The sequence below is a fragment of the Epargyreus clarus genome, unplaced genomic scaffold, assembly GCF_041222505.1.
Source record: "Epargyreus clarus isolate Ecla_fem2 unplaced genomic scaffold, WU_Ecla_fem_2.2 ptg000002l, whole genome shotgun sequence".
Taxonomy (NCBI): Eukaryota; Metazoa; Arthropoda; class Insecta; order Lepidoptera; family Hesperiidae; genus Epargyreus; species Epargyreus clarus.
This window is the reverse complement of record NW_027332210.1, coordinates 4392125-4419161: the sequence shown is the minus strand read 5'-3', so window position 1 is coordinate 4419161 and position 27037 is coordinate 4392125. Positions and strand designations below refer to the sequence as shown.

At 35.6% G+C, this 27037-nt stretch overlaps 1 protein-coding gene and 3 non-coding genes across 4 annotated transcripts; 2 read left to right on the top strand and 2 right to left on the bottom strand.

Annotated features, from left to right (window-relative positions):
* Positions 1-4902: 4902 nt before the first annotated feature.
* Positions 4903-25893, top strand: Gyc88E (Guanylyl cyclase at 88E). Its single transcript, XM_073076141.1, has 16 exons — positions 4903-5070; positions 10723-11004; positions 12961-13166; positions 13564-13687; positions 14133-14274; positions 17072-17143; positions 18378-18504; positions 18925-19129; positions 20415-20561; positions 21074-21206; positions 22385-22612; positions 23109-23519; positions 23846-23942; positions 24625-24694; positions 25034-25124; positions 25529-25893. Exons 1-16 carry the CDS (start codon positions 4903-4905, stop codon positions 25846-25848), a joined length of 2823 nt encoding a protein of 940 aa, XP_072932242.1. The 3' UTR covers positions 25849-25893.
* TRNAI-AAU (transfer RNA isoleucine (anticodon AAU)) lies at positions 9740-9813 on the top strand. Its single transcript has one exon. It is a non-coding gene; the product is annotated as a tRNA-Ile (tRNA).
* TRNAA-CGC (transfer RNA alanine (anticodon CGC)) lies at positions 10067-10138 on the bottom strand. The gene has a single exon. It is a non-coding gene; the product is annotated as a tRNA-Ala (tRNA).
* On the bottom strand, positions 11449-11521 carry TRNAA-AGC (transfer RNA alanine (anticodon AGC)). Its single transcript has one exon. It is a non-coding gene; the product is annotated as a tRNA-Ala (tRNA).
* Positions 25894-27037: the final 1144 nt, after the last annotated feature.

Genomic DNA, 27037 nt, shown 5'->3' with positions numbered 1-27037 from the left:
TACGACTGCTAGAATTTATAAGACTACTACAAAACATTGATATGACAGCTCTAACGGATTAGAAGGTTAGGTGGTAGAACTCTTTGTGGTTCGACTCCCGGGCACCTCCGCCTCAGCTATTTCTGCCTCATAATAGCAGTGTTAAGCGCTGCTGTCTGGTTTGAAGGGTGTGGTAAGGGAGACATACTTTTCCGAGGCGTTCCAGCGTACTCCTCACGGGTAGCGGCGCATCTGTGGCCGATCTCTGGTAGGAATATCACTTATCATCAGGTGGATTGCATGCTCGTCTGCTTCTCTTATATTAAAAAAAACTAAGGATGGAAGAGGCGGTCCGTCCGGAGCCTTCGTTCCTGTGGAGGTATCGCACAAAAGCATTATAAGATTGTTAACTGAAAGGTGGTAGAAGCCTTTGTGGTTCGACTCCGACGCTACCACCGTCACACCTTAGGGGTAAGGAGACATACTTTTCCAAGGAGTTTCAGCTTAGTTCTCAAGCGTAGCGGCGCACCTGGGGCCGACCTCAGGTAGGAATATTTAATCCTATCTGGGGTTGATTACAGATGTCCATGCCACTTACGATCAGGTGGACTACATGCTCGTCTGCTACTCCTATAAAAAATATTAATTGTAGTCCAGCAAACAATCTAATTAGTAGCAAAGACAATTAATTTAAAACGTACTAGCTATTCTTTTTAATCTTCATGGTATATACAGATAATTAAAGAAAAACATTTAGGAAGGACAGGTTCGTAGAAAGTCTCACATTCCTTAATATTTTAGGCAGAATTAAGCCACTGTTTTTCTTACTTAATTTGAAGGCTTCCTGGGTTTCTTATCCAGTTTCCTTTACGACGCATAAATCTAGCTGATCTGGGCACCTTTACAATCTTTACTGCGAAAACGTGAGAGACTAAGAAACCAGAAAAAAGGTTCTAAAGAAATCTTTTGTTTAAATGGATTCGAGATTGCACATGTAGATGTTATTTTAAGTTAAAAAAAGTGTTATACGTTTATTTATTTACTCTTTATTGACCATATTAAAAAAACGTGGTACAAAAGGCGGCCTTAATGCTAAATAGCATTTTCTCCCAGTCAACCTTAGGGATGTTCATACAAAATTAAAGGCGGTACAATTACTAAAAGTGGAAAAAAATAATAAATAGGAAGTTAAGTTGTGATAGCTTAGTTAAAACTCGGTCTCTCCATTGAGAGGTCTGAGTTTCGCATCCCACACACGCACCTCCAACTTTTCAAATTTATGTGCGTATTAGAAACTAATAATCACTTCACTAAAGACTTCATCTTGAAAACCCTATACTTCTCAGAGTTTATATAAAAAGAAAGTTGAAGGTGGTAGAACTCTGTGGTACGACTTCGGCACCACCGCCACACCTATTTCTGCTCAATATTTCAGCTCAATAGCCACAGTGTTAAGCGCTGCTTTGTTCTGGTTTGAAAGGAGTAAGATAGGCATACTTTTCCGAGATGCTCCCAACTTAGTCCTCAGGGGTTGCGGCACATATGTGGCCTGCCTCAGGTAGGACTAGAATTTTGTCTGTGGCGGATATACGCTTACTTTTTCTTTATCATAAAAACAAAAAGATCAGCGAGCTAATAGCATATCTTAAGTCATAAAATATAAATCATAAAAAGGCAAAAAGTCCTGTATAATAATGTAGATTATATGTGCACGTAATACCGCTTATTATTCTGTGCAAAGCTTTCCAAATTCATGTTTGATGCCTGTTTAACAAGCATAAAGTGTCGTATGTTATAAAGTCTTTCACGGAGAAAGTGGAATAAAATATGACGATGTTTTGGTGTTCAGGAACCACGGATTCTTTTAGCATGATTAGATTTATATGATTTTATGTATTAGGAAGCTTATACACGAGCGACACTTTATGTCTACGAGCTTTGCTGATTTTCCCCGATTGTCGTCCAATGTCGCCGGCAATGTTAACCATTAACTACAGTAGTTAGCAACAGTCGAAAATAGTCGAGAATATTCATCGACAGGCTGTGCCAATCGCCAACAATCGTCTACATGGATGACCTCACGTACATATAATAGCACACTGTCCCTCGTGTGTTACCTTCCTAAGATAGGTCTAGTTTATGTGTGTTGTTATGTGGTTAATAATTTGAAAGCTTTTTTTTATAATATTGGAGTAGCAGACGAGCATGCAGTCCACCTGATGGTAAGTGGCTACTACCGCCCATGGTCATCTGTAATCAACCCCAGATAGGATTAGATATTCCTACCTAAGGTCGGCCACAGATGCGCCATTACCCCTGAGGACTAAGCTGGAACGCCTCGGAAAAGTCTGTCTCCCTTACCACACCCTTCAAACCGGAATACAGCAGCGCCTAACACTGCCGTTAGTAGGTAGAAATAGGTTTGGCGGTGGTGCCGCCGGAGTCGAACCACAAAAGGTTCTACCACCTTCGAAAAGGAAAAGTATAAAGGTGGTGGTTCTACTCTGGGCGCGCCACTGCTATAGGAAGTTATTTGTGTTTAGGTTCTGCTGTATTCTTCTGTGTAGAAAGCATACTCGTTTGCTCCTTTTATAAAAGACTAATACCTACGTCATTCGTGTCAGTACTTAAGAAAATCGTAAAATATTCAACATTTTTTATATCGTCCCGTCAGGTCAATTAAGGCAAAAAATAAGGTCTGCTAGCAAAAGTGACTGATAGCTCTTATAAGTTCCCGAATTAGGTACTCGTCTTACGTCTTTTTTTTTAAGTAAAAACTTCTTTAGTGGTGTTGAGCACTTTTTGTAATGAGTAAAAAATATTAAACTCGCGTCAAACATGTGGCCTGATCGAAAATTCGTAAGACGGCAAACAAAAAATCAGCATAGAAAAAATATGTCCATGATGTTAGTTTCATTTTTATTTATTTTATTTTATTATTCAGGTTAGGTTTCAAAAGTTTTTACGTTTGCCGAAGCTTCTGGAGTGCAATCCGTTGATTTGTTTTTAAGTAAAAAAAAAACCATTTTACCATATAAAATTTTACATTATAAAAAAATGCAGATTTAATATGAATTTACACGTTCTCAATTGTTTTCATTGAAGTCAGTAAGTGGCGTACATGGAAACAATTGTCAGCAAACAAATTGGCGACGTTGTAAAAAGGGCGCCAGGTGAAATATTTATCATATTATGTTTTGTTTGGGTACGATCGCTGGCGACGTGGCCCTGTTGTCCAGGTGAAATAGGTGCCTAATACTAGTGTATTGAGATTTTTTACTCTTCACTACTTTATAGTGAAGAGTAAAAAATCTGTTAATAAACAAAAGAGATGAAGAAGAAGAAAGAGAGAGAAAGAAGAGAGAGAACCGTTTTCTCTTTGCCTAAAAATGTATGGGTTTGAATACATTTGGTCTCACTTTGTATTTAATATATACTTATCCTTACCCATAGCAATTTTCCAAAACAAATTGACAACAATTTCACAAAATGTATCTACGTACGTGAAAAATATCTCACCGTTCCATCTTAGCTATATTCCTCGAAAGCAATTTAATGAAAAATATTTTCCGGTTTAGTTCCAAATCGAGTGTCAATTTTTCAACAATCGTAACTTATCTAACCTATTTTTTATGTCTGTTTTTATTGAGGCAACTATAACTATAAAAATATATATAAAGCAGGAAGTAGGTAGATAATACTTCAGTTTCGTCAGGAACCAATTATTGCCCCACTGCTGGGTACGGGTCTCTTCTCAGAATGAAAAAGATTAGACCATAGTTCACCGCGCTGGCCAAGTGCATATTGATAGACTTCACATATGTATCTTTGCGATTTTTTCTATAAATCTCACAGATGTGCAGGTTTCCTCACGATGTTTTTCCTTCACCGTTAAAGCAAGTGATAAGTAATTTCTAATGCGCACATAACTTTGTAGCAGTGAAAGCCTAGTGGTTAAGAAACTCGGCTTCTCCCAGGCACGCACCTGTGATTTTTCAAAGTTTCAAAGGTGAAGGAAAACATCGTGAGGAAACCTGCATACCTGAGAAATTTATAAAAAAAATCTCAAAGGCATGTGAAGTCTACCAATACGCACTTGGCCAGCGCGGTGGACTATGGCCTAATCCTTCTCATTATGAGAGGAGACCCGTGCCCAGCAGTGGAACAATAATGGGTTGTTGATGATGTGACATGACTTTGAAAAATCAGCACATCTGATTTTTGCCCGGGGATTGAACCTTGGACCCCTCAATCGATAGCCCGAGTTTCAACCACTAGTCTATCAAGCAAAGTTTTAGTATAAACAATTCAAATATATTTTTAAAACAAAAAGCTGCAAATACGTACATGTGAAAGGAACAATTTTGATTAAGGCCTGCCAAATGGCCTTACACAAATAGAGACGGTCTAATTAACCTAGCTAACACACTCGTAAGGCTTTAGGCTGTAAACCACGCAGCCATAAGATATTACACAATGAAATAAATTACATTCCTACATACGGATAAACAAAGACAAATTGTGAGTATCCTCATAAGCTTATAGGTACGAATAAATACATTTCATTTTATAATCTAAATATATATAACTCAAAGGTGACTGCCTGACATAGTGATCTATCAACGCACAGCCCAGCCCCAAACCACTGGACGGATCGGGCTGAAATTTGGCATGCAGGTAGTGTTATGACATCCGCTAAGAAAGGATTTTGATCAATTCTACCCCCAAGGGAATAAAATAGGGGATGAAAATATTGCGTAATAACGCGAGCGAATTCGCGGGCCTTTTGCCCGTGTTATTATAATCTTATAGTATGTTTTTTGAGTACTTACTACACGTAGATTTTTTAATTAAAAAATTAAGTTTACAAAAAATGTTTTAAGCCGCCTTCATTGATTTTCAATTTGTCCCCAGGCCTCAATAATGTACGGGCTGCTACTAGAAAATATGGCGGAGTACATCCGCCAGACATACGGTGAGGAGAGATGGGAGGACATCCGGCGGCAGGCGGGGGTGGAACAACCCTCGTTTTCCGTGCACCAAGTCTATCCAGAGAACCTTATCACGAGATTAGCAAAGAAGGCACAAGAGGTAAGTTTCCAATTTCCAAAGTAATACTTTTTTGTCATAGATTAGTAAAGATTACTCACTCCGAATAAGAAAATGTAACCAGTTTTGACAATTGAAATAGTTGCGAAAAAAAATTTGCCACGTCTCCGTGCTAAAATGTCCCTAAAATATTTGAGATAATTATTTATTTAATATGTAAATTACGCAGTATTAGCAATTTATTCGTAAATTTTCTCTAAAAATTTTTTTATTTGTCAAGAATTCAAAAAAAAACTTACAAATAAGCCGTTTGTGGCTTCATTTAATTTCAAGGCGGCGAAGTATCTTTACTAATCTATGTTTTTTGTAAGTAGTTGTTGTTTTTAAGTAGTAGGTACGAGTACGTATTCCATTATTTATCCTGGTATAAGCATAAACAATAATGACTAACTGTAGTGCACCGCAAATCAAATATTTTTAACCAACATTATTTTAAAAGAAACAAATGTTTTTACATCCATTACAATGTTTGCGCGCCTTATCAATAATCAAACTATCTGATGTTTTTACACATATAAATATTCAAGTAAGCATTTCATACATACTTAAATATAGAATTCAAAAAAGGTTTGTTTTGCTATACTTACGTAGAGGCCGCGGAAAACTGCTAGTCCGCTCTGAATATAGAAATGAATCGCGTCGCCATAGCAAATATTATAACCACACCTGCTCGCAACAACTTCAGAGCAGACTAGCAGTTTGGCGCGGACTATAACCTCGTGTAGAAATATCTAAACATAACATAATCTATATTTTAATCGTACAAGATGGATACTAAAAAGAATCATCATCCATTCCATATAAATAAAAAATAAAATTCGTCAATGAATGACTCATTCAATTTCTGAATTTAGAAAACTATTTATAAAAGCTTATGAATAAAGCAATGCCTCGGCGTTGATGAGTTTTTAATGTTTAGGCATCGATATATTTAAATATGGAATACTTTGAAGTGATTTTGATTCACAAAAGCGAAAAGTAGGATAGGTTATGACCACGGGGGGCCTTTTTTTTTTGTTTACGAGGGGGAAACCTTCAAAAGGTACCCAGTGTCGTAGGAGCGACACGGGGTTATGTGGGATTCTTACCGCACTAAAACCCCCCCGGTGGCCGTCCTCAGCGTTGCCAAGAGGACTTCGGGATCTCCTACGGAACACAACCGGAGTCCTCTGAACGCGTTGCCCCTTCGGGCTCCTCCTAGGTGAGCTTCAGGACTCACCACATCGTCTGGTGTTTACGACGGTATGCGACCACACATACCGTCGTCCTTCCCGGAGTTGCTTGCTGGACGGCTCGACCTCCCAATCTTGCCGCCCGCAACCCCGGAAGCCCCCTTTTAGTCGCCTCTTACGACAGGCAGGGGATACCGTAGCCCTATTCTAGTCCCGGGACTACAGGGACAGACCACAGGGGGCCTACCACCATCTTTTAAAAATCATCATAGTTCAGGAAAGTTTTAATTAGTACCACGGCCTCCTTAAAACAGTTTTGTTTTACTCCTGCCGAGTGATGTAAAAAATGAGTAATTTGTCTATTCCGTATCCAAAAGGAAACGAGACATCGAAACTACTCTTTCACACCACGGTCTTGATTGTGTTTCGTCATACGCAGTTGAACAAACTTAAACCCTTATTCATTTTTCGCTTATCCATTGTATAAAACTAACGAAAATTGTCAAAACGAGAATGAATAATTTCGACCGACATTATACAAAACTGCTTATTGTAATATTATGAAAACAATCTTACTTTAACGAGGTCGTGGTACGAAATTTTAATGTATGATTAAAATAATATAGTTTTAAGAGATGGCAGTAACCCCCCAGTACTCTACATTGTAGCGGCACGTTATTAATTTCAATGTATTCAAATTTTAGCAGTCAACACAAACAGCCTTGTCTGTCTAGTCTGAGGTTCGATTCCCAGGCGTGCCTGATTTTTCAAAATTATGTGCGTATTAGAAATTAATTATCACTTGGTGAAGGTAATAATCGTAAGGAAACCGGCATACCTACCTGAGAGATTTATAACAAAGAAAAAAATCTCAAAGGTCCACCAATACAGCGCGGGGGACTCCTAATCCCTCTTATTCTGAGAGGAGACCCGTACCCAGCAGTGGGACAGTAATGGGTTGATGACGATGATGATTGAAATTTTGCGAACCAAAGATCAAAATTTGATAGTTTGATCTTTACTATTACCTCGGAACAAAAAACTAGTTTTTATTATTTCTACACTTAAGACTACAGTTTTTTGCTACGGGTAAAAGCACATGCTGTACAGTACCCTTACCATGAGTTTTTACCTTGCTTTTCTCTTCTATGGTATTTACGTTTTGACAAATATGACTGTTTCGGTATTTGCTTACGTATTTTCCCATTACGATCAGCGCTCCTAGCGGATTATATCAGAACTATAGTGTTAGTAACGTAACATTAAATGTCTAAATTGACAAAATGGGGCTTTATGTTTTGTCTCTCTTTTATACGAACATGTAAAGGACACAAAAAGTTCGTCGTCACTTGAGCACTTATTGTTACGTTTACTCAGTGGTGCGCTTTCGACAACTAATTCAACTGAAGCAAACGGAACAGAATAATGGATTGAGTAAACGTAACGTAAAATTGTAGGAAGTTTTGAAAACTCGTACTAAGGGTACTTGAAAGGAAAGTAAAGGTAAGGGAAAGACAGACTATTTAACGGGCGCATATAATTTTTTACATAACATACATTAGACACGCGTTTATTTTTTTGTTATATACGCCTATTTAGCAAAAAGTATTAATAATGAATTAAGGTATAACCTATATTCAATACGTAAGTTTCTATAGCCTACAACTAAAAAAAATCAACTAATAATATAGTAATTACTTAAGTGCAAGTATCGTCGTCAAAATTTGAAGACTTTTTGAAAAAAACAAAACATACCTAAAAGTTTCTGACTGGTCGTTTGCATCTATATATTTTATATTCATTGTTGAGGCCCATTTCTATTGGAGGCCCCGTAACAGGGCCTCCTGTCCTCTCGAATCCTTAGATATACTCGTATATCAAATTCGAAACTGGTCATCACTTAAATTAAAGTTTCCGAAGTGTGTTACATTATTTTATTCTATCAAATTCATCTAGTTATGTCATCTGCGTTAAATTTAGCTTTCATTGACATTAATAAACGCAGACACGTGACATATCGACCATTTCAAATAAATTCGGCGACTAATTGACGAAGTAGGTCGTGATCTTTCTCTACGAACGTTTATTTATTTATTTATTTTTGTACAACTTAAACTAAGGGTTACAAAGGGTAAGTGTCTATGGTTATTGTCATTCCTGTACTTACTGTGAACCTTAACAATTTTAATATTTAAAATAATAACTATTGTCTATGTCTTGTCAAAAAAACGCAATAAAGATGTCAGTGCAGCTCGCAAAAGCTTTTTACTTACAAACTCAAAAACTCGAAAATATCTAAGCAATCTCACAAGCATTCATCAATTACAGTAAGCTTAATGCCTAATGGCATTCTCTGCCAGTCGACCCTGGGTGATGCCGATAACATGTGGTAGGCATAAACAAGAAATACAACTGTAAGAAAAAAAAAACAATATCTACATATAATAGTAATGAATATAAATAATATATACAAACGTTCAACACAATCGTTTTGTAAACGACTTCAAAAAAGGAGGAGGTTTCTCAATTCGACCGTATATATATACATATGTATATATATATATATATTTTATGTTTGTTCGGCGATTACTTCGTCGTGTATAAACGATTTTGATGTATTTTTTTGTTGGAAAGAAGACATTTCCAAGGTGGTCCCATTATAAGGAAATCAGGGCCTGATGATGGCAGACCAAAGAAATCGAGGTGCACTTTCAAAAATCGTAGGGGCGACCAGTGCGTTTGTAAGTTTTTTCAATAAGTATTTTTAATAATATAAAATATTATTATAAACATTAGTAAGTCATCACTAAATTAAAAAAAAAATAAAAAAATAAAAATTTTTTACCAAAAAGTACAACCGACTTCTGTGTCACTAAAAAGTAAAAAATAATTGAAATAAATGTTGGTTTAGTACATATTTCTGAAGTGGGCGCTCACATTGGACACGCTGTTTACGCCGTTATTCTAGGCGGTTCGTATCAGCGGCCAGCCGCCTGAAGCGGCGTAGAGCGGTTGGACCGCTCGAAAACGTGTCAGCTCCATTAGCAAAATGAACGCCATTGAAGTAGCTTGTGTTATCTATTTTTATTACCAAAATCAAGTAAAACGAAAGAAAAATACAAAACGATACTGGCTTCATCGAAAATGGTCAGTTTACTATTGTTGCGATTTGTTTGATATTTTTTTCGGCTATGTAAGAATGAGTGTTTCGTCATTTGAATAATTACTCAAAGTCATCACGCCATCACGCTATCAAAGGACAAAATACTAAATATATCAAGATTCCTTTGTCTACGTTGGTCCCATGAGTACGGAACCCTAAAACTAAAATATTACATTAAAAATTATCACCATCAATGCGTTTGTAGAAACGAAACATGTAATATATCACTTTAGCTTTCAATCAAATATATACTTGCCTAAGATTAAACTGTTATAAAATTATGATTCTAGTATATATTTTCGACAACTTGATCGTCGGCCCATTAGCTCAGTTGGTTAGAGCGTCGTGCTAATAACGCGAAGGTCGCGGGTTCGATCCCCTCATGGGCCATTAAGTATTTTTACGTAATATTTTACTTTTTCTTTTAGTGAAAATTAATAATAATTACATTTCATATAAATATAGTATTTATAAATAAAAAAGAAAAAAATAACAAAACTATTTAAATTTTTATGATTATTTTTTTTTTCTTTGAAATACAGGAAAAATGATTCACTTCATTAAAATAAATGTATTTTTTTATGTTTATTTTATAATAAATTTTAAAAGAGAAAAATAAGGCACAAAAATGCTTGCTGGTAGATGGAGATGCTGGGATTTGAACCCAGGACTTTCAGCATGCGAAGCAGACACTCTACCACTGAGTTACATCCCCGGGTATCTAACTGATTGAAATTGTTGAATAGTATCAGTAGAGTTACTTTTACTTTACTGTTGTTACTTTTATTTTATATAATATTCAATCCTGTCATTGTAATAAATATACCTACAATAATTTCTGTTATTAACTTATATTTTATCTTCAAAATTATTTCCATAATATTGAAGATAAATTATATTTAAACATAATAAATTTCAAATATAATGTGTCTTGAAAGTTTATTTATTAAATTTAATTTAAAAATAATATTTGGTTGAAAATATTGATTTTAGACATAAAAATAAAAATCATGCGCCTGGATTTTAACTATACTTATAAAATGTAACCTAATGTTAATTAATGCTGCTACCTCTAATATTTTGTGACGCCCTCTCAGGGCATCACATATTGCTTATATATTCTTGTAAGTTTTATGTGTATCGTGCAATAAATAAATAAATATATTCATTTGAGGATTGCTCAATTTGAGCTATTTGCTATTGAATGCAGGCGCTACTAAACAAACAATTTTTATTTCGGTTCTTACTATTTCATTCTTACAGGCGCTAATACTAATACTAATAAACATTTCTTTTTAGGTTTTAGGAATATCAGAAAGAGAATTCATGGATCAAATGGGAGTATACTTCGTCGGTTTCGTCTCACAATATGGCTATGACAGAGTTCTCTCAGTTCTCGGTCGACATATGAGGGACTTTCTCAATGGACTTGACAATTTACATGAGTATCTCAAATTCAGTTACCCAAGAATGCGTGCGCCTAGCTTCATATGTGAAAATGAAACACGACAAGGATTAACATTGCACTACAGATCGAAAAGGCGCGGTTTCGTTTATTACGCAATGGGACAAATAAGAGAGGTGAGATTTTTTTTGTTATTTTTTACCCTTTAAGCAACAATAATAGTTAAATATGTCTGTTAAAAAATATTTACCTATATTTGAAACAAAATCTTCCATAAATTAATACTACTGTGGTATGAAATAAGTGTAAATATTATAAATGTCTTCTGTCTTTTATACACTTAATCAAATAATATTAATAAATAAAATCACAAAATTAAATTCACAAAACAAAAATAATCCTAAGTTCTAAAATGGAATTGGAGGTGCCGGGTATCGATCCCGGTACCTCAAACATCCTACTAATATTATAAAGCCGAAATACATTAAAATACAAGTGTGGCATTATGAAATAATAATAGCATTATCAATATGTTCTGTCTTTTATATTGAATAATAATAATAATAAATAAAATTACAAAATTGAATTAAAAAAATATAAAAACAAATTCGCACTTTGTTTGGAGGCGCCGGGTATCGATCCCGGTACCTCTCGCATGCTAAGCGAGCGCTCTACCATCTGAGCTACGCCCCCGGTGAGAACATTGACGAAAATACCCTATAATACAAGATAATTATAATTATTGAAAATTAATATTCTTGTACTTTTTATATAGGTTCAAAAAATATTATTAAAAATTGCCAATATTTTGTAGCAATGACTTACTTAACACAAGAAGTAATCAATGTAAAACGTTTAAGTACTTTTACGAAATTCTACTTAATTAAATCACAAAATAAAAATTATATACCTACTTGTTCCATGAAGAACCAAAATACTTTAAATTTGATACGCCATCTATCGACGACTTACAAAAACTTACATAAAAATTTGCCATAAAGAAACATTCAGGGGTAGCAACTTTTATGGTTATCGTTAGACAAATCGAACAGAGATCCTCTGTTATACGAAAGCTTGAAGGTGGTAGAACCCTTTGTGGTTCGACTCCGGCGGCACCACCGCCACACCTATTTCTACCTAATAACAGCAGTGTTAGGCGCTGCTGTGTTCCGGTTTGAAGGGTGTGGTAAGGGTGACAGACTTTTCCGAGGCGTTCCAGTAGCCACTTACCATCAGGTGGACAGCATGCTCGTCTGCTTGATCTACTGCTCGATCGAAGGGTCTGAGATTGGAATCCCAAGCGTGACCTGTGATTTTTCAAAGTTATTTTAGGAATATAAAAATAAAATACTGTAAATTTAAATTAACTTAAATTAAGTAAAATTAATTAAAAAAATATTTTTATGAAATAAAGATATCGTCCAAAACTCTTCTGCACTATGCACAGAACGCTTGCAGCGAGGTAACCCTCGCTGTAAAGCCAAGCTATTTTTTTTATACAAGCTGCCTGCCCATTGGTCACCCGAAGAGAGGATAAGCCTGTGGGACATCTTTCATGAAATGCTTCATGTGACGGCGTAAGACCTAAATTTTATGTGGGCAAAATACATTTTGCGGGGCCCCCTGTCACAATACAAAGTAAACAGAGGCGGACTAAGATCGTTGGAGGCCCGGGGTGGAAGTTGAACGGAGGCCCCTAGTCTTAAAAGTTGATTTGATTTGTCACCGGAAAAACCCGTCACTGGATTTTTCCTTTTTTTGTTTTTTTTTTTTCGTTGACCGCTAGAAACTCGAGCCCCCTGGGGCGCGAAGCAGTGGGCGGTGGCCCACGTCGCCCACACCTTACGCCGCCTCTGGACTCTACGTCTCAGTTGCAAGCGCAAAATTCATAATCTTTTATAATTGAAGAACATTTGTGGCGCTTGAGAAACTGAGCGCAGTCGGCTGCAGCCCCAACACTACAACAAATTCTTTACAGAACTGTTTTTGAACATCACTATATCTACCGCCACATCAAAAGGTGTTTCGTAACGGAGAAGAAACTGCGACAATAACTCAATAAAACATATCTTAAAAAAAATAATGTTATCTACAATTACTTTCTTTTTCGACCAATTGAATCTTATTTGCAGGTCGCCCGTCACTTCTACCACAAGGAAATGCGAATAGAGCTGCTACGTGAAGAACTGTTGTTCGACACGGTCCACGTGACCTTCCAGCTGACGTTCGATAACAGAGCGTTCACCCTGGCGTCGTTGGCGATGACCAGGGAGGAGAAGCACCTGCCTATCAGCGCTTCGGTGCTGTTCGAAATATTCCCATTTTGCATCGTCTTTGGGTAAGGTCTCGTGATTTATTGGAGGAAATCCGTTCAGGGTCGTGGTTCGACAAGGAATGGAATAATTATCGAAAGTTCGATAATGATGATAATACTAAAATATCGATATTTTTATCAATATTGAACCAAAACCAATAGAAAATTGTCATATTGAAAATAAAAATATAGATACCGAAATTTTTAAGTTATTCCTGTAGTAGTATGTAAAAATAGGCTTCCTAATTGAATATCGTGATAAAATTCGATATATTTTAGGCATTATATATAAATATGTATATCAATAACAAACATTAATCTTTATAAATATTGATTTCACCTACTGGAATCTATGTATGTATCTTTAAAGTGAGACTGTGTGCATAGCGCTTACATTATACATTTTAATGCCTGTTTTTAGATCAGACATGGTAGTTCGCAGCATCGGCAACTCTCTAATGGTGATACTACCGGATCTGGTGGGGAAGAAAATCACAAACTGGTTCGACCTAGTGCGGCCGCTTATTGCATTCAAATTTCAAACCGTAAGTTTTATGCTCCAAACATCAATCAAAATGGTTTATATAAGTTTTTTATCTATTTATTTATCGATACTATTATACGGGGTGTTTTTAAGTGGGCGTTGATGGCGAAATCCGTAAAGAGGTAAAGGAAATAACAAAAACTCTCAACGTGGTCAAACGACAGGCTAAAACTGTATAATTACAAACCGAATCCTATCCAGAAATTAAACTAATTTATTTTGGACAAAATATACCTTTTACACTTGCACCATCGGATAATATATATACCTATAAGGATCAAATTCTGGAAACAGTGAATTTTTTCTAACTTTACATTACATATTCTGAACAATAACATATCCGAAATTATGTTATTATTGTGTTCCAATACAGGTACTCGACGTCTTAGGGATTATATCGATTATTATTCTTAAGTTCTAGTAGTTTTACTTAATTTTATTCCCAGATCTTAAACCGTACGAACAACATCTTCGAGCTAGTGACAGTGGAAGCTGTGATGCACGAGAAGGCACCGGATAAAAGGAATGAACTCCTCCGATTATCAGACGAGTCGGATGGCACCACTGAGAAGAATCTTAGATTGAAAGGTATAGTAGAGATTTATTTCTTTAATTAAACTGTTTACTTACAAACAATTTACTTAAAATGAAGCAAACATACAAAATTGTAACATAACTTAGCATCAAGAATAGGTTCTGACAATATTTCTAACCAATCATCCATAAAGTAGTTACAAAAATGGAGATTTGTAAAGTGATAAGAAACAAAAACAGGGATAAAGTTATAAATAAAATGAAGTTAGCGTGATAACCTGTTTGTTCATCTTTTAAACCTAGAAGTTAATAAAAAAAAACTAAAAACAGTGTAAAAGGCAATTAAGTTTTTTCGGCAAAATCGCCTTCATCCTTGATCGAAAAATACAAATTATAAGCTGAAATCTGCAAAGTAATCAAAAATACACAGGATAATGAAAATAAAAATCCCTTTTCCATCAAAAAGTCAGATTTAATATACTCGTTGCCCAATTGATATGGGCAGGGATTATCCCTAAGGGAGCGCCGCTGTCACGGTAGATCATAATTCCAATCTCGTCCTTGACTTAACTAAGTTAACAGAACTAATTAGGAGGATTTATAGGGATTATGTCTTTAATAAAGGATACTGATACTGAGGTTTGGTTAGTTAGTTTCTGTTAAGTTCTGGAGAGCTATTTGAAAGGCCTTTAGTGTTTTTGAGGCCCTGGGGAAACGAAAGAGCAGAGGCCTCCAATTATTGTCCGAATAAAAGGAACAATATTTATCGCCAAGTTTTTCAAACGTGTATTGCCAATAAATACAATTATGTCAAAAAAAAGAGTGTAGGTAATAATTATTTAGATAGATATTTTGTCGGCAAAAATGTGAAAATAGATTGTTCGGAAAAAACGTTGTACCGTAAAAATTTTGATATTTTTATCTCTATTGTTGGGGCCCCTCTCTTAGAGGCCCTAGGGCACTAGTCCGCCTAATCCGGCCCTGGCTATTTATACTTAAAGAACAGCTTCACACACACATTAATAAGTTGAGCGTCGGGTGAACACTTAAAAAAGTAATTTAAGTTTTTAAGTTTCTTTAAGTTATTATTTTATCAACATTCTGCGAAGTTAAGGTAAAGTCCACCAGGAAAGATGAAACTTTTCGAGTCTTAAAACTTATGGCATCTGCTTACTATCTGTTTTATTTTTTCATAAGAATTTAAACGCTCTAATATTCAAGAATCTAATTAAAATTTTATTTTTTGTGCAAGAGCCTTTCTTAAATGTGCCCTTACGGAATCTGTGTTTGCGCGCCTTTATAACCCTCTTATAACCGAGGGCGTCCTCTGGCGGTGACTCTGTTTCTAAACTGGTTTTACCACGTGTACAAAAAGTTTCCTTCCACACTTAAAAGAGATCGCTTAATCCAACCAAAGTTGGGTTGCTTTGTATTCTTAATCAAATCATTTTGTTCCACTTTTCTTCATTGACTGCTGCTCAAAATAAGATCAATTTTTAATAATATACTTCTTACCTATTGCATATAAATAAAGATGCATATTGTGTATTAGAATTAATTCAAATTAAACCGAATTCATTATAAACAAAGCAATATTTTTAGAACAGCTAAACTACATATTTTATAGAAACGGTTATTCTGCCGCTAAGTAGGTAACAAATATTAATTTAGTTGTAAAATAAATAAACTATAAAAAAATGGTATCTATACCAATAAAGATGTTACAACATCGCCTATCGCTTACTCGCTCGTAATGGAACCAGTGCTTAATACAAAACCTTTAAACAAACGCCGTAAAAGTAAACACGAAAAGTATCTTATCGCGTGAGGCAGCTCCGTAATATTTACAATTTTCTAACAAATTTTCCAAGGTAAACTGAACTTTACTTTGTATAAACAATTTTACATTTATAAATGTTGTAAAATCGACTAAATTGCCATTAAACTTGACTTGCCTCATCAATCATGTCAAAATTTTAATAAACAACTTTTCTATTGCTGTCTCGAAATTTGTATTTAGTCATTAGGTTCAGTTAACTATTTATTTATATAAGTTAGCAGAAAATTCAATTTATGTTTGAATTATTTTAGCGAAACAAAAATAAGACTACCTAGGTATATTATATATTAACTAGCTGACCCGGCAAACGTTGTGTTGCCATATAAATAAAAAAATGTTAAGGGTGAACAACACTTATCACTTAGGGGTATAAACAATAGATAGTCCGATTCTCAGATCTACTGAATATGCATATAAAATTTGGTGCAAATCAGTAAGCCGTTTCGGAGGAGTACGGTAACTAACATTGTGACACGAGAATTTTATATATAAGATAACATTAGCAAAATGACTCAAAAGGAGATTTCCCATCTAGCCTAGACGATAATGACTGAGTAGCGCGAATAAAACTTCCCTATGAAAGTTTAAGTTATGGAAGTAATTCAGAGCATTAGCACGTATCAGTGACGCCATCTGTCGACGAGTTGTGGAACATCGCCAACTCTGTACATTTACTGTACTCAGAAAAGACACGCTACCAAAAAATACTATTGGTTTTATGAATAGTTTAATATTGAATTAATTAATCTCGCTACGCTCCTATGCTGGATACCAATTATTTATATGTGACTTGATGGCATCGGGCGCATCCCAGAAAAAATATTAAATTACCCGAGATGCACAAAATTTACCATTTCGATGTAGGTACATATCCTTGCAGTGCGTTTGATATCGGACCAAGCAGATATGAATTTGTGAACCTTTTTTAAGTTGAATAATCTAGGGTCATTCATATTCTATGGCACACACCCAAAGAATCCTAGATAGATGACGAATTACAATGTGTTACAGGCATGACTCCGAAGAAGCGCTTTGCGTATGACGGAAGACCATTGCCTGATGTAATAAACTTACATCTGAAAGGTAGACCCACAAATAGACTCACAGGCACTTGGCTTCAAGTTCATCGTATACAAGACGTTAGTCATGTAGCACCTCACGATTTGCACAAAATTTGTTTCAAACTTTTTAATCTTAAGGTCTTAATAAGGTAATCTTCTGAACTTTGAAGTATAGAATCCTCATGGTTGGATTTGTGAAGCGTCATCGCCTCTCCTAGTCGTTCTTATGAGCAGTCAAGCGCTGCCTGGTTTAAAAACATGATAAGAAATATTTACAAGAGGTACCTATATGAACCTACTCCTCAGAGGTAGCCACGTATGACCTCAACTAGAATTCCTATTGAATTAAGGTAGCTTACAGGTGTTCTTGGGAAATACTGACGCACATAGAACACCTATTTCTGCCTAATAACAGCAGTGTTAGGCGCTGCTGTGTTCCGTTTTGAAGGGTGTGGTAAGGAGTCTCCCTTACCACACCCTTCACTTTTCCGAGGCGTTCTAGCTTAGTCCTCAGGGGTAGCGGCGCATCTGTGGCCGACCTCAGGTAGTCATATCCAATCCTATCTGGGGTTGATTTCAAATGTCCATGGGCGGCAGGAGCCACTTACCATCAGGTGGACTGCATGCTCGTCTGCTACTCCTAAATTAAAATAAAAAAACATAGGCCTTCGTTTTCAAATAGATTAATGTCATAAATTTGGAGGCAAGTTGTACATAATCATAGGTAATCTGACCCTATAAATACAAGAAGACGCTGCACGTTTTTTGATTCACATATGTTTATATGCTACAGAAGCACTTTCGTCTTACACATTTTGATTTTTGTACAGACACGCATATTAATCTTATATACCTATATTTACCTAATCACTTTTAATGCGAGATAAGGTAGGGTTTGTAGCCAAGCAATTCATTTATATCAGGAACCGATTTAAATATTTCATTTTAATAATATCTATAATTCCTTCAAATAGAGATTACAGAATATCCAAAGAGAACATTTAAAAACTGACAGACAGACGGACAGCGGAGGCTTAGTAATAAGGTTCCGTTTTTACCCTTTGAGTGCGGAATCCTAAAAATGTGTAAGCAATTGCCATGTTCTAGTTCTAGTTAAGATGAATTTCTCTATCACAGATCAATTTGTGTGTCAACATCTTAGAAAATGTAAATAAGTTTTTAATAAACTTCGATACATACTAGGTAATTCAATGAACATATTCTGGGAAATATTTGAGTGTAATGGATTCTTCTAGGTCAAATGATCTACATGGATAACTGGCGGATGATGATGTACCTTGGGACTCCTGTTATGCCGGACCTCTCGGCTCTGGTCTCCACTGGGCTCTATATCAATGATTTGTCTATGCATGACTTTAGCAGGTATGTCTTATATTCCACTACCATTGCATTATTTTTAGTTAAGAGTCTTAGTATGAATCAGCATCGTCAAGTTTGGATTGGTAGTCTTCACACATCATCAACATGAACGTAACACAGGCTCTCTGTTAGATATTAGATTTGTCTCGGTGTAAGAAGAATTAAGCAATATTCTAGCACTAGTCCAATGCGAATCAATCAATTATAAACATTAAGAGCACGAGTCTAAAACAAACGTTTCACACTCCTGCAATGCGCATTGAATCAGTATAGTTTAGTATCTCCAGATCTTCTCGGTTGTAGGAAGAAGCCCTCGCCAGCGATAGGACACAAATCGCAGTGAAAGATTTAGTTTATCAAACTTTTAATAGCTTTCAGAGATTCGGCGTATGCTGTATTATTTTGAAACTATTACAATTCCAGAGATCTCATGCTAGCCGGCACCCAGCAGTCAGTGGAGCTGAAGTTAGCGTTAGACCAAGAACAACAGAAGAGCAAGAAGTTGGAGGAATCGATGAGGAAGCTGGACGAAGAGATGAAAAGAACTGATGAGTTGCTCTATCAGATGATACCGAAGCAAGTAGCAGATAGACTGCGGAATGGAGAAAATCCGATTGATACTTGTGAGGTATGTTCAAAAAGTTAAATAACTACTTTACAAGATGCTAAAGGTTTAAGTACAACGCCACATTGTCACCTATTTCACTAGTCTTACAAAATTTTCCTTTTCTTTAATCAACTTTTTTTTCTATTTTCCTTATTAAATTTTTGTAATTTTACTTTTGAAACAATACTTATTATACGTATTAGCTTGATAATCTATCTTCAAGTATGTACGAAATATTACTGAGTAGGTAAGTAATAATTTTATGTTTTTCAACAATAATTCTAGTTGGTAAATTTTATGGTTAAACATAACAGCGCTCATGGATTGTTATCCGAACTGTGATGTGATTGCTGATGACTGGAAGCTGATCATGTCTGTATGCTTGGAGTTCTGTGAGTTGTCTGTATGTTAGATCTGTCTAGTTAGTGTAAGTGGCCTCGGCCGTTCTAATTAGATCAATAAAATAAATAAATAACTATAAACTCATTCTTTCCATTATTAGACTTATTGTTGTTAATACAGCAATTTACATAAAAAGACGCAATTTAAATTCACATTCAATATTTTATTCATTGAAAATAACTTTACAATTGACAACGTATGTAACATTTTAAGTTTCAGCAAGAATTTCTTCAAAGTTAATGCACCCTTTTATTATCAACTGCATCTACGTTATACAAAAGGAACCTAACGATATCCGAAGTAAAATTTTCATCCAAGTTTCGGAATATTTTAATATCTAATAAGTGAAATAAAACAACTTCCAATATTAACTTTCCCGACAGACCCAACTTGCATACGTAATGTATTGATCAAGTTTTATACCAATACATTACATTACAAGTTACAAAGTTTAATAAATAATTTACAAGATATTTCTAATTTCATAATCCTAAAATATATTGTTATAAAAAGGAATCGCTTCTAAAGTTGAATTGGGTGTGACGCGTTTTATTTTCTGCGACGTAACTTCTATTTCGTTTAAATTTGAATCCATTTTTCTATTATTACTTTTTATCTGATTGTCGAGGGTAATGTTTTTTGAGCGTATGTTTTTATCTCCGTCTGATTTTTGACATGCCCTACAGTCCAAATGGCTTGACGGATTTTAACATACGAGGTGTCATTCGAATCGTCTAAATTGTGGGAGTGGCATAGGTTATATTTTAAGCAAGATTTCGGGATTTTTGTTTTTATAATAATTCTCTAGTTATTAAATATCATCATATATAATTTCAAACTCTAGACACTCGTATGCAAAAGGCGATCCAAATTCTACTTATTTATCTTATGTTCTTACTTCCAGATGTTCAACAGTGTATCCATCTTGTTCTCTGACGTGGTGACCTTCACGGAGATCTGTTCTCGCATCACTCCCATGGAGGTAGTGTCGATGTTGAACGCGATGTACTCCATCTTCGACACTTTGACTGAGAGGAACCGAGTGTATAAGGTATGCTGAGTAACTTAACATCCAAAATAATGTTTCTAGACATTTATTTAATAAAATACGATCTTCCCGCAAATCTTTTCAGTTTCATGATCCGTAAATATGTTTACGACACGACTTTTTACGCAGTATTCTATAAGGATTTGTTGTGTTATAAGTCCAAATCCAAATCATTAAATTAATTTCTCAAAATTAATTCATATACTAAGAACACTTTATAATCGTCAAGGATTTACCGCCGTTTCGGATGGTTTATGATGGACATGTAAAGATGCACATACAAACACGGTATAAACACCTAGAAGATATGTAGATGTCGTTTGACATCTGTCCTGGCCTGGGATCGAATCCAGAACCCTCTAGATTAAGGACCGGTATGGTAACCAATCTGAGCCATTAGTCGTCACCACCTCATGTATTTTTGCAGTTCCTAATTATGATAAATGATTTAATCCATTAAGATTCCACTATTTTAGAGTCACCACTAGTTTAAGAGTCCTCAAATCATATTTCAGGTAGAGACCATAGGAGACGCATACATGGTGGTGTCAGGGGCGCCGGAGAAAGAGGACAATCATGCGGAGAAAGTGTGTGACATGGCTTTGGACATGGTTGATGCTATCACAGACCTGAAGGATCCTAGTACAGGTATTCCGTTGATAAAGGTTTTTAAAGATTTAAAGATTTTAATTAATTTATTAAGAAATTAATTTTAAGCACAATAACAACAGTAGGATTACACTGCTGAATGAACAAATTAATGTGTCCAGCTCTCCTTTACTTCATATTTTTACCAACAATCAGTAAACAGATGATTATTCGCAGATTTAATGCGAATAATTAATCTATAACCTTATTATCACACAACTGTCATCAGTTGTTTACATTTCATTGTGGAGGGGAGGGTTGGATACCATTATAAAAGGCATGCATTAGGTTGACAGCGTCACTTAGCGATTAACCGTCGTAGAGTCAACTTACCCTGATGATGCTCCGTTTTGGAGCGAAACACGTGTTGGTGGTGGTATGTATGGTGGTGTATATTTTTAATTTTTGCATCTGCATGCATCCTTTGAGGGAGGGAGGGTGGTACATACTGCATGGTTTAAAATATATACCATCATACATATTTGTAGCGGATTGTTGCGAAGTAGTTTTTAATCTTAACTTAATAGCATGGATTTCCGCAAAGTAACGCCTGATACAATTAACTATTTAAAGATTTATTGAAACAGTAAGTATTTTCACAAAATGTACATTCGTAAGCAACTGCAATAGTGCCTAAGTATAGTCCGCGTAAAACTGCTAGTCCGCTCTGAATATTGAAATGAATCGCGTCGCAATAGCAAATTGTATGACTACATCTGCTCGCAACATTTTCAGAGCAGATTAGAAGTTTGGCACGGATAATACTGTGTTGAAGCCGGTAACGCCTCCTCTGGACACGAAATAATAAAATATTCAAGAATCAGTTTTCTTTTGCATTACATTACTTACCTAGTGAATATATTTATCACCTCTCTTGTACAATTACAGAAACAACTATATTTTACAACTGTTTGTAATTTGACAGTTATATTGGTATTGCTAATAATTATAAAGTTGCACTCTGTAAGGACGAAAACAATGGTTTTAATTGAATTTTTTGACATTTCCAACAGAACGCTGTTGTATTCTTATTCGAAAAGTCCGGGAAAGTATAGACACACTAGGCAGTCTAATTTAGTCTTCCAGCAATGCATCCGTGGCCGACAGCGACAAACCTTCAATTTGTTACTTCTTTATCCTCCATCAAGTCCTTATTCGATTTATTTATATTATTTAAGGGTCCCATCTATCAATAAGAGTGGGGGTCCACTCCGGAGCCGTGGTCGCTGGTATCGTGGGGCTGAAGATGCCGCGCTACTGCCTCTTCGGGGACTCCGTGAACACCGCCTCGCGCATGGAGTCCACCTCCGAGGCCATGAGGATCCACATCTCACAAACAACACAGGAACTCCTGTCACCGTCTTACAAGGTCACGGAAAGGGGCGAGATTCAGGTTAAAGGGAAAGGTAACTCGTTAGTCGTTAAATATTTAACGGTTTTAATTAATTTTATATTGACATTTACTAAACTAGTCAGACACTGTTTTGCGACTTTATGACTCAGTCTCATATGAATAAATAACATTGGAATTAACTATTAAGTATTTACTTAATACATTATTAAATAATTTAATTATTAAGTAATTTTTATTTAAAAATTCTGTCCCCGTACGAATTTCGAGGTAACAGTACTTACCTATACAAAAAGATTCATACGTAGAAACTTATCGATATGTTTTTTTTTTAAGTCAACACACAATAATACAATATAAAGACACAAATATACGTATGCTGAAATTTTGAAATTGGTGTATGAAAGAGAGAAACATCAATATCTCCAAAAGGAACACGAAAATCATATTAAATTTTCTTATTTTGTAAATACTTAAGAATGATGATACAATGAGTAATGTGTACTACTCACGCGACAATACTGAATTAAAAATAAATGTTATATTTCCAGGTGCAATGAAAACATACTGGCTAGAAGGCCGAGAATCACGTCCATCACTAACGAAGACCATATCACCACAAATCCAACCAGGACAGGAGTTAGAATGGGAGCGAGCGGCTGACGTGAGAGACAGTATCGCTGAACACTCCGCTCAGCAAATGAACAACAAGGAAGCAAGTTTCCAGAACCATCTCCCAAACTCTATCACATCACCACCAAACTCCTTAGTGAACAGTGCAGGGAATCTAATGACATTTCAGCCATCAACTCCTACTGTGAAGAACTCTCAAGGTCAGCTGTCAACTGCGCCAACTGTGACGTCACCGGCGGAAGAGAGACGGATGTATTCGCCTGTCACTTTCCAAGATGTTGCGCGGCGGAGTATTGCTAATTCGCCGAATAGGACTGAGAAGGAACGAGGTAACATTTGTTTAACTTTATTAATTTTGATATTTACTTTTTAATTTATTTTGTATATGTCATAATTTTTTTTTATCCATGTGGGTTTTTTAAAGATTTACTTTAAAATAACCTCTGTAATTAAAACAAACGTCCCTCTTCTTAAATTTTTGTAATTATATTTTTATGACTAGTTTCACTCTTACCAATATAATTTAAATCTATAGAATCTGTTTTTATTTTTTCATGCTGCTAATTAATATTATTGTCTATATAACTTAATGAAATGTATTTTTGGTGATTATTCTCCATAAAATATTCTTTAATTAATAATAATAACCTTCCAGAATCTAGATCAACATCCGCCAGTGTGGGTGGCATATGGAATGATCTGGAATCCTTGGACCCCCCAAGGACTTTAGACAGCCTGAATTCTTCATTCTGGTATAAATCATTTTTATTAATTTCTCTGCATTTCTTATACATAAATGTGAATTATATCTTATTCTGCAATTTATAGAATACCTACACATAATCTTTGCAATGTTAAATTGGCAGTATCGTAGACATTTCACTTTGTAATTAATCTGAATAACAGAATAAAGATCTAACTGAAGGCGATAAATAATACTTTACTGACAAGGACTAAGTTCGAACGCTTCTTATAAATACTTCTTCACTTCACGTCTTCCAAAGTCTAGTTGTACTCTGATAACATCAACACTTCTTTTAGTACTAGTAGATTCACTCACTTTTTTTATAATATAGGAGTATCAGACGAGCATGCAGTCCACCTGATGGTAAGTGACTACTACCGCCCATGGACATCTGTAATCAACCCCAGATAGGATTAGATATTCCTACCTGAGGCCGGCCACAGATGCGCCGCTACCCCTGAGGAATAAGCTGGAACGCCTCGGAAAAGTCTGTCTCCCTTACGACACCCTTCAAAACGGAACACAGCAGCGCCTAACACTGCAGTTATTAGGTAGAAATAGGTGTGGCGGTGGTGCCGCCGGAGTCGAACCACAAAGGATTCTACCACGTTATTGTGGTAGTATCTTTAAATTATTCAAGTTTGTAGTCCCATAAAGATGATTTCACCAAAATACTTCCAACTCCTTAGTTACAGTTCGACGTCCCCTTGCAGAGTCGGCACCGCTCCCGCTCCCAAGGAGTGCCCACAGGACTCTTCGGTAAGTTTCAAATTAACTTTTACGTTACTCAAAACATTTCGCTTTTCTAATTTCTTTAGTACGTTTTAAATTAAATTCTTAATGAGTCAAACAAATCGTATTCTACACTTCATAACCTACAGTACGATTTAGCCTTATTTTTGCCAAGGCCTCACACAGATGAGAACTTACATATCCGGACCCAGAAAAGGTAACAAAATCTAGATACAGATGTCCATCTACCGAGACACATGGATGAAGGACCCTTTGTTAATCTTTACTCTTATGCATTTCATTCTTTTATTTAGTAAATGCCATGTGTTTTGTATGATTAACATGGTCTTATTTTTTTTCTTTCAGCAGCAAACCTTGCAGCTCTTAGCGAGTCACTCCGCGCCACCGACTGTCGACATCCGCACCGAGGCACCGCAACACATACCAGAAGACTTAGGTATCATATTTTAGTTACTTTTGTCTTAAAATAGACAATAATATGTTTAGAAGATTTTGAAACACTTTAGGGGGTGGCTGTTTGGTATTTTCCAAATTTTCAAGCTACTTAAAATAAATTCTTACCAACTACACTAAACCTAGTACTTCTTATATTCTTACTCCACAAAATAAAGTATAGATTACGATTGTGATTTTTAAGATGGTTATAAATTCTGGGGGCGCTAGAAAATAAATTGATCCATAAGACAAAATGAGTGGTTGAAGACAAAATATATTTGAGAACTTGAATTATAATAATAAAAAGTCTTTCGTATTAAAATGTCTTATTAGGAGAAGACACGCAAGAAAATCCTCGTCTTTTCTATTAATTAAAGAAAATACATGAAAAACTTTTCTTTCCAGAAACCGACACAGAATACCAAGACGCCCACGCTGAAATTCTACACGTCTGCACCGAGAATACAGAAGCGAGCAACCCCAAGCAGGGCAGAGTGGGGAGATTTCGCGCCCGAATAGCACCGGGACAGCATAAACTGTGCTCATCCTTGAAACAATCCAACAAGGAATCTGTAAAGGAGAAATCCCAAACGTTACCACCGAGTAACGTACAACCCCATGGTCACCATCATACGAAGAATGTGAACCACCATCAGTGTTGTGGGGCATTCGGCAATCCGCACGTCAGACATAAATCTGGCAACTCTAGCTGTCACCTTATTTAATCTGTTTCACGCATTTTGGTCCGACAAGCCAGATCATAATAAACGTGTTCCCATCGTGTTCCTCTAACCTAACCTAACCTAACCTAACTTACGAGGTTGGCTATATTTTAGTATTGGTAATGTCGAATATTACATTGTCACCAGTAAAGTAAGATGCGAATGAAAATCACAAAACATTTTACATCTTAAAATATTCCAATTTACGTCATATTACGTGTTAATATTATATGTAACTCAGTCGCACATCTTAGTAACATTATTGGCGTATTACAAGTGCGCAGAAAGTACGTCAGCAATAAAAACAACAATTTCTAAATTATTGAACAATCTTAATAAAATTTGAATTTGCTGTATTTGTTTCATGCTATTGGAAATGCTATTGGCAAAGTCATGTAAATGGCAACATTAAAATCAATACGAACCTCAGCTGTTGTGTCAGCTTTTTAGACATTCAAAATAAGGAAAATTTAAGGCCCCAAGTATGTGCTTGTTGGGAGAATGTTCCATGGGAATGTTCCCACGTTTATTATGATCTTTGTCGGATATCCCTTGCAAGGGAAACTTTAATAAGTATCTGTTAAAATACATTTTCTAAAAAGCGTTGCACTTACACGTTTATTAGTAAATTATCTTACTGTATTCGAATATCAATGACATTTGGATGTGATATGTGTATCTCTTGGCCTAAAAGGTTTTCAAATAACTTTATTTCCCGCGAAAAAGAAACTAATATTGTCTATGAAAATACAAATGGCCGTACAATCAAGTATTAAAAATAGTTTACATATTAGCTATACATTAATTTGAATAAGCGTATTTATATAAACCGGAGTAGACATTTATTTTTAATTTTAAGTTGTTCAATGTCGATCTCAAAAGTACATGACATCCCAAAGCATATTCCAAAGAAATTTCTCGATTTCTGAACTTTAGTACAATAGAAAAACCGACTTCACTAGTCAAATAGCCAGTTAGTGAAATAGTTCAAATGAATAAAAAACAAAATATAACCTACGTAAAAATATAATGGGAGGAGGTTCCAAAATATATCGAGAAACGGGTTTTTATAAGAAGTTTAGTTTTTTATTTTTAGTGACGTGCAAATTAATATGATATTTGGAAAGAATATTATTTTGAAATGACATATTCCTTACTTTTTTTAAATATTTGTACAACGATTGTTGTACAA

What these genes read in the sequence shown, in the direction of transcription:
- Gyc88E (XM_073076141.1), top strand. Translation starts at nt 4,903, where the DNA reads ATGTACGGGCTGCTACTAGAAAATATGGCGGAGTACATCCGCCAGACA. An exon ending in CAATGGGACAAATAAGAGAG is followed by an intron (nt 11,005 to 12,960) that starts GTGAGATTTTTT and finishes TCTTATTTGCAG; the next exon opens with GTCGCCCGTCACTTCTACCA. An exon ending in ATCCGATTGATACTTGTGAG is followed by an intron (nt 19,130 to 20,414) that starts GTATGTTCAAAA and finishes TCTTACTTCCAG; the next exon opens with ATGTTCAACAGTGTATCCAT.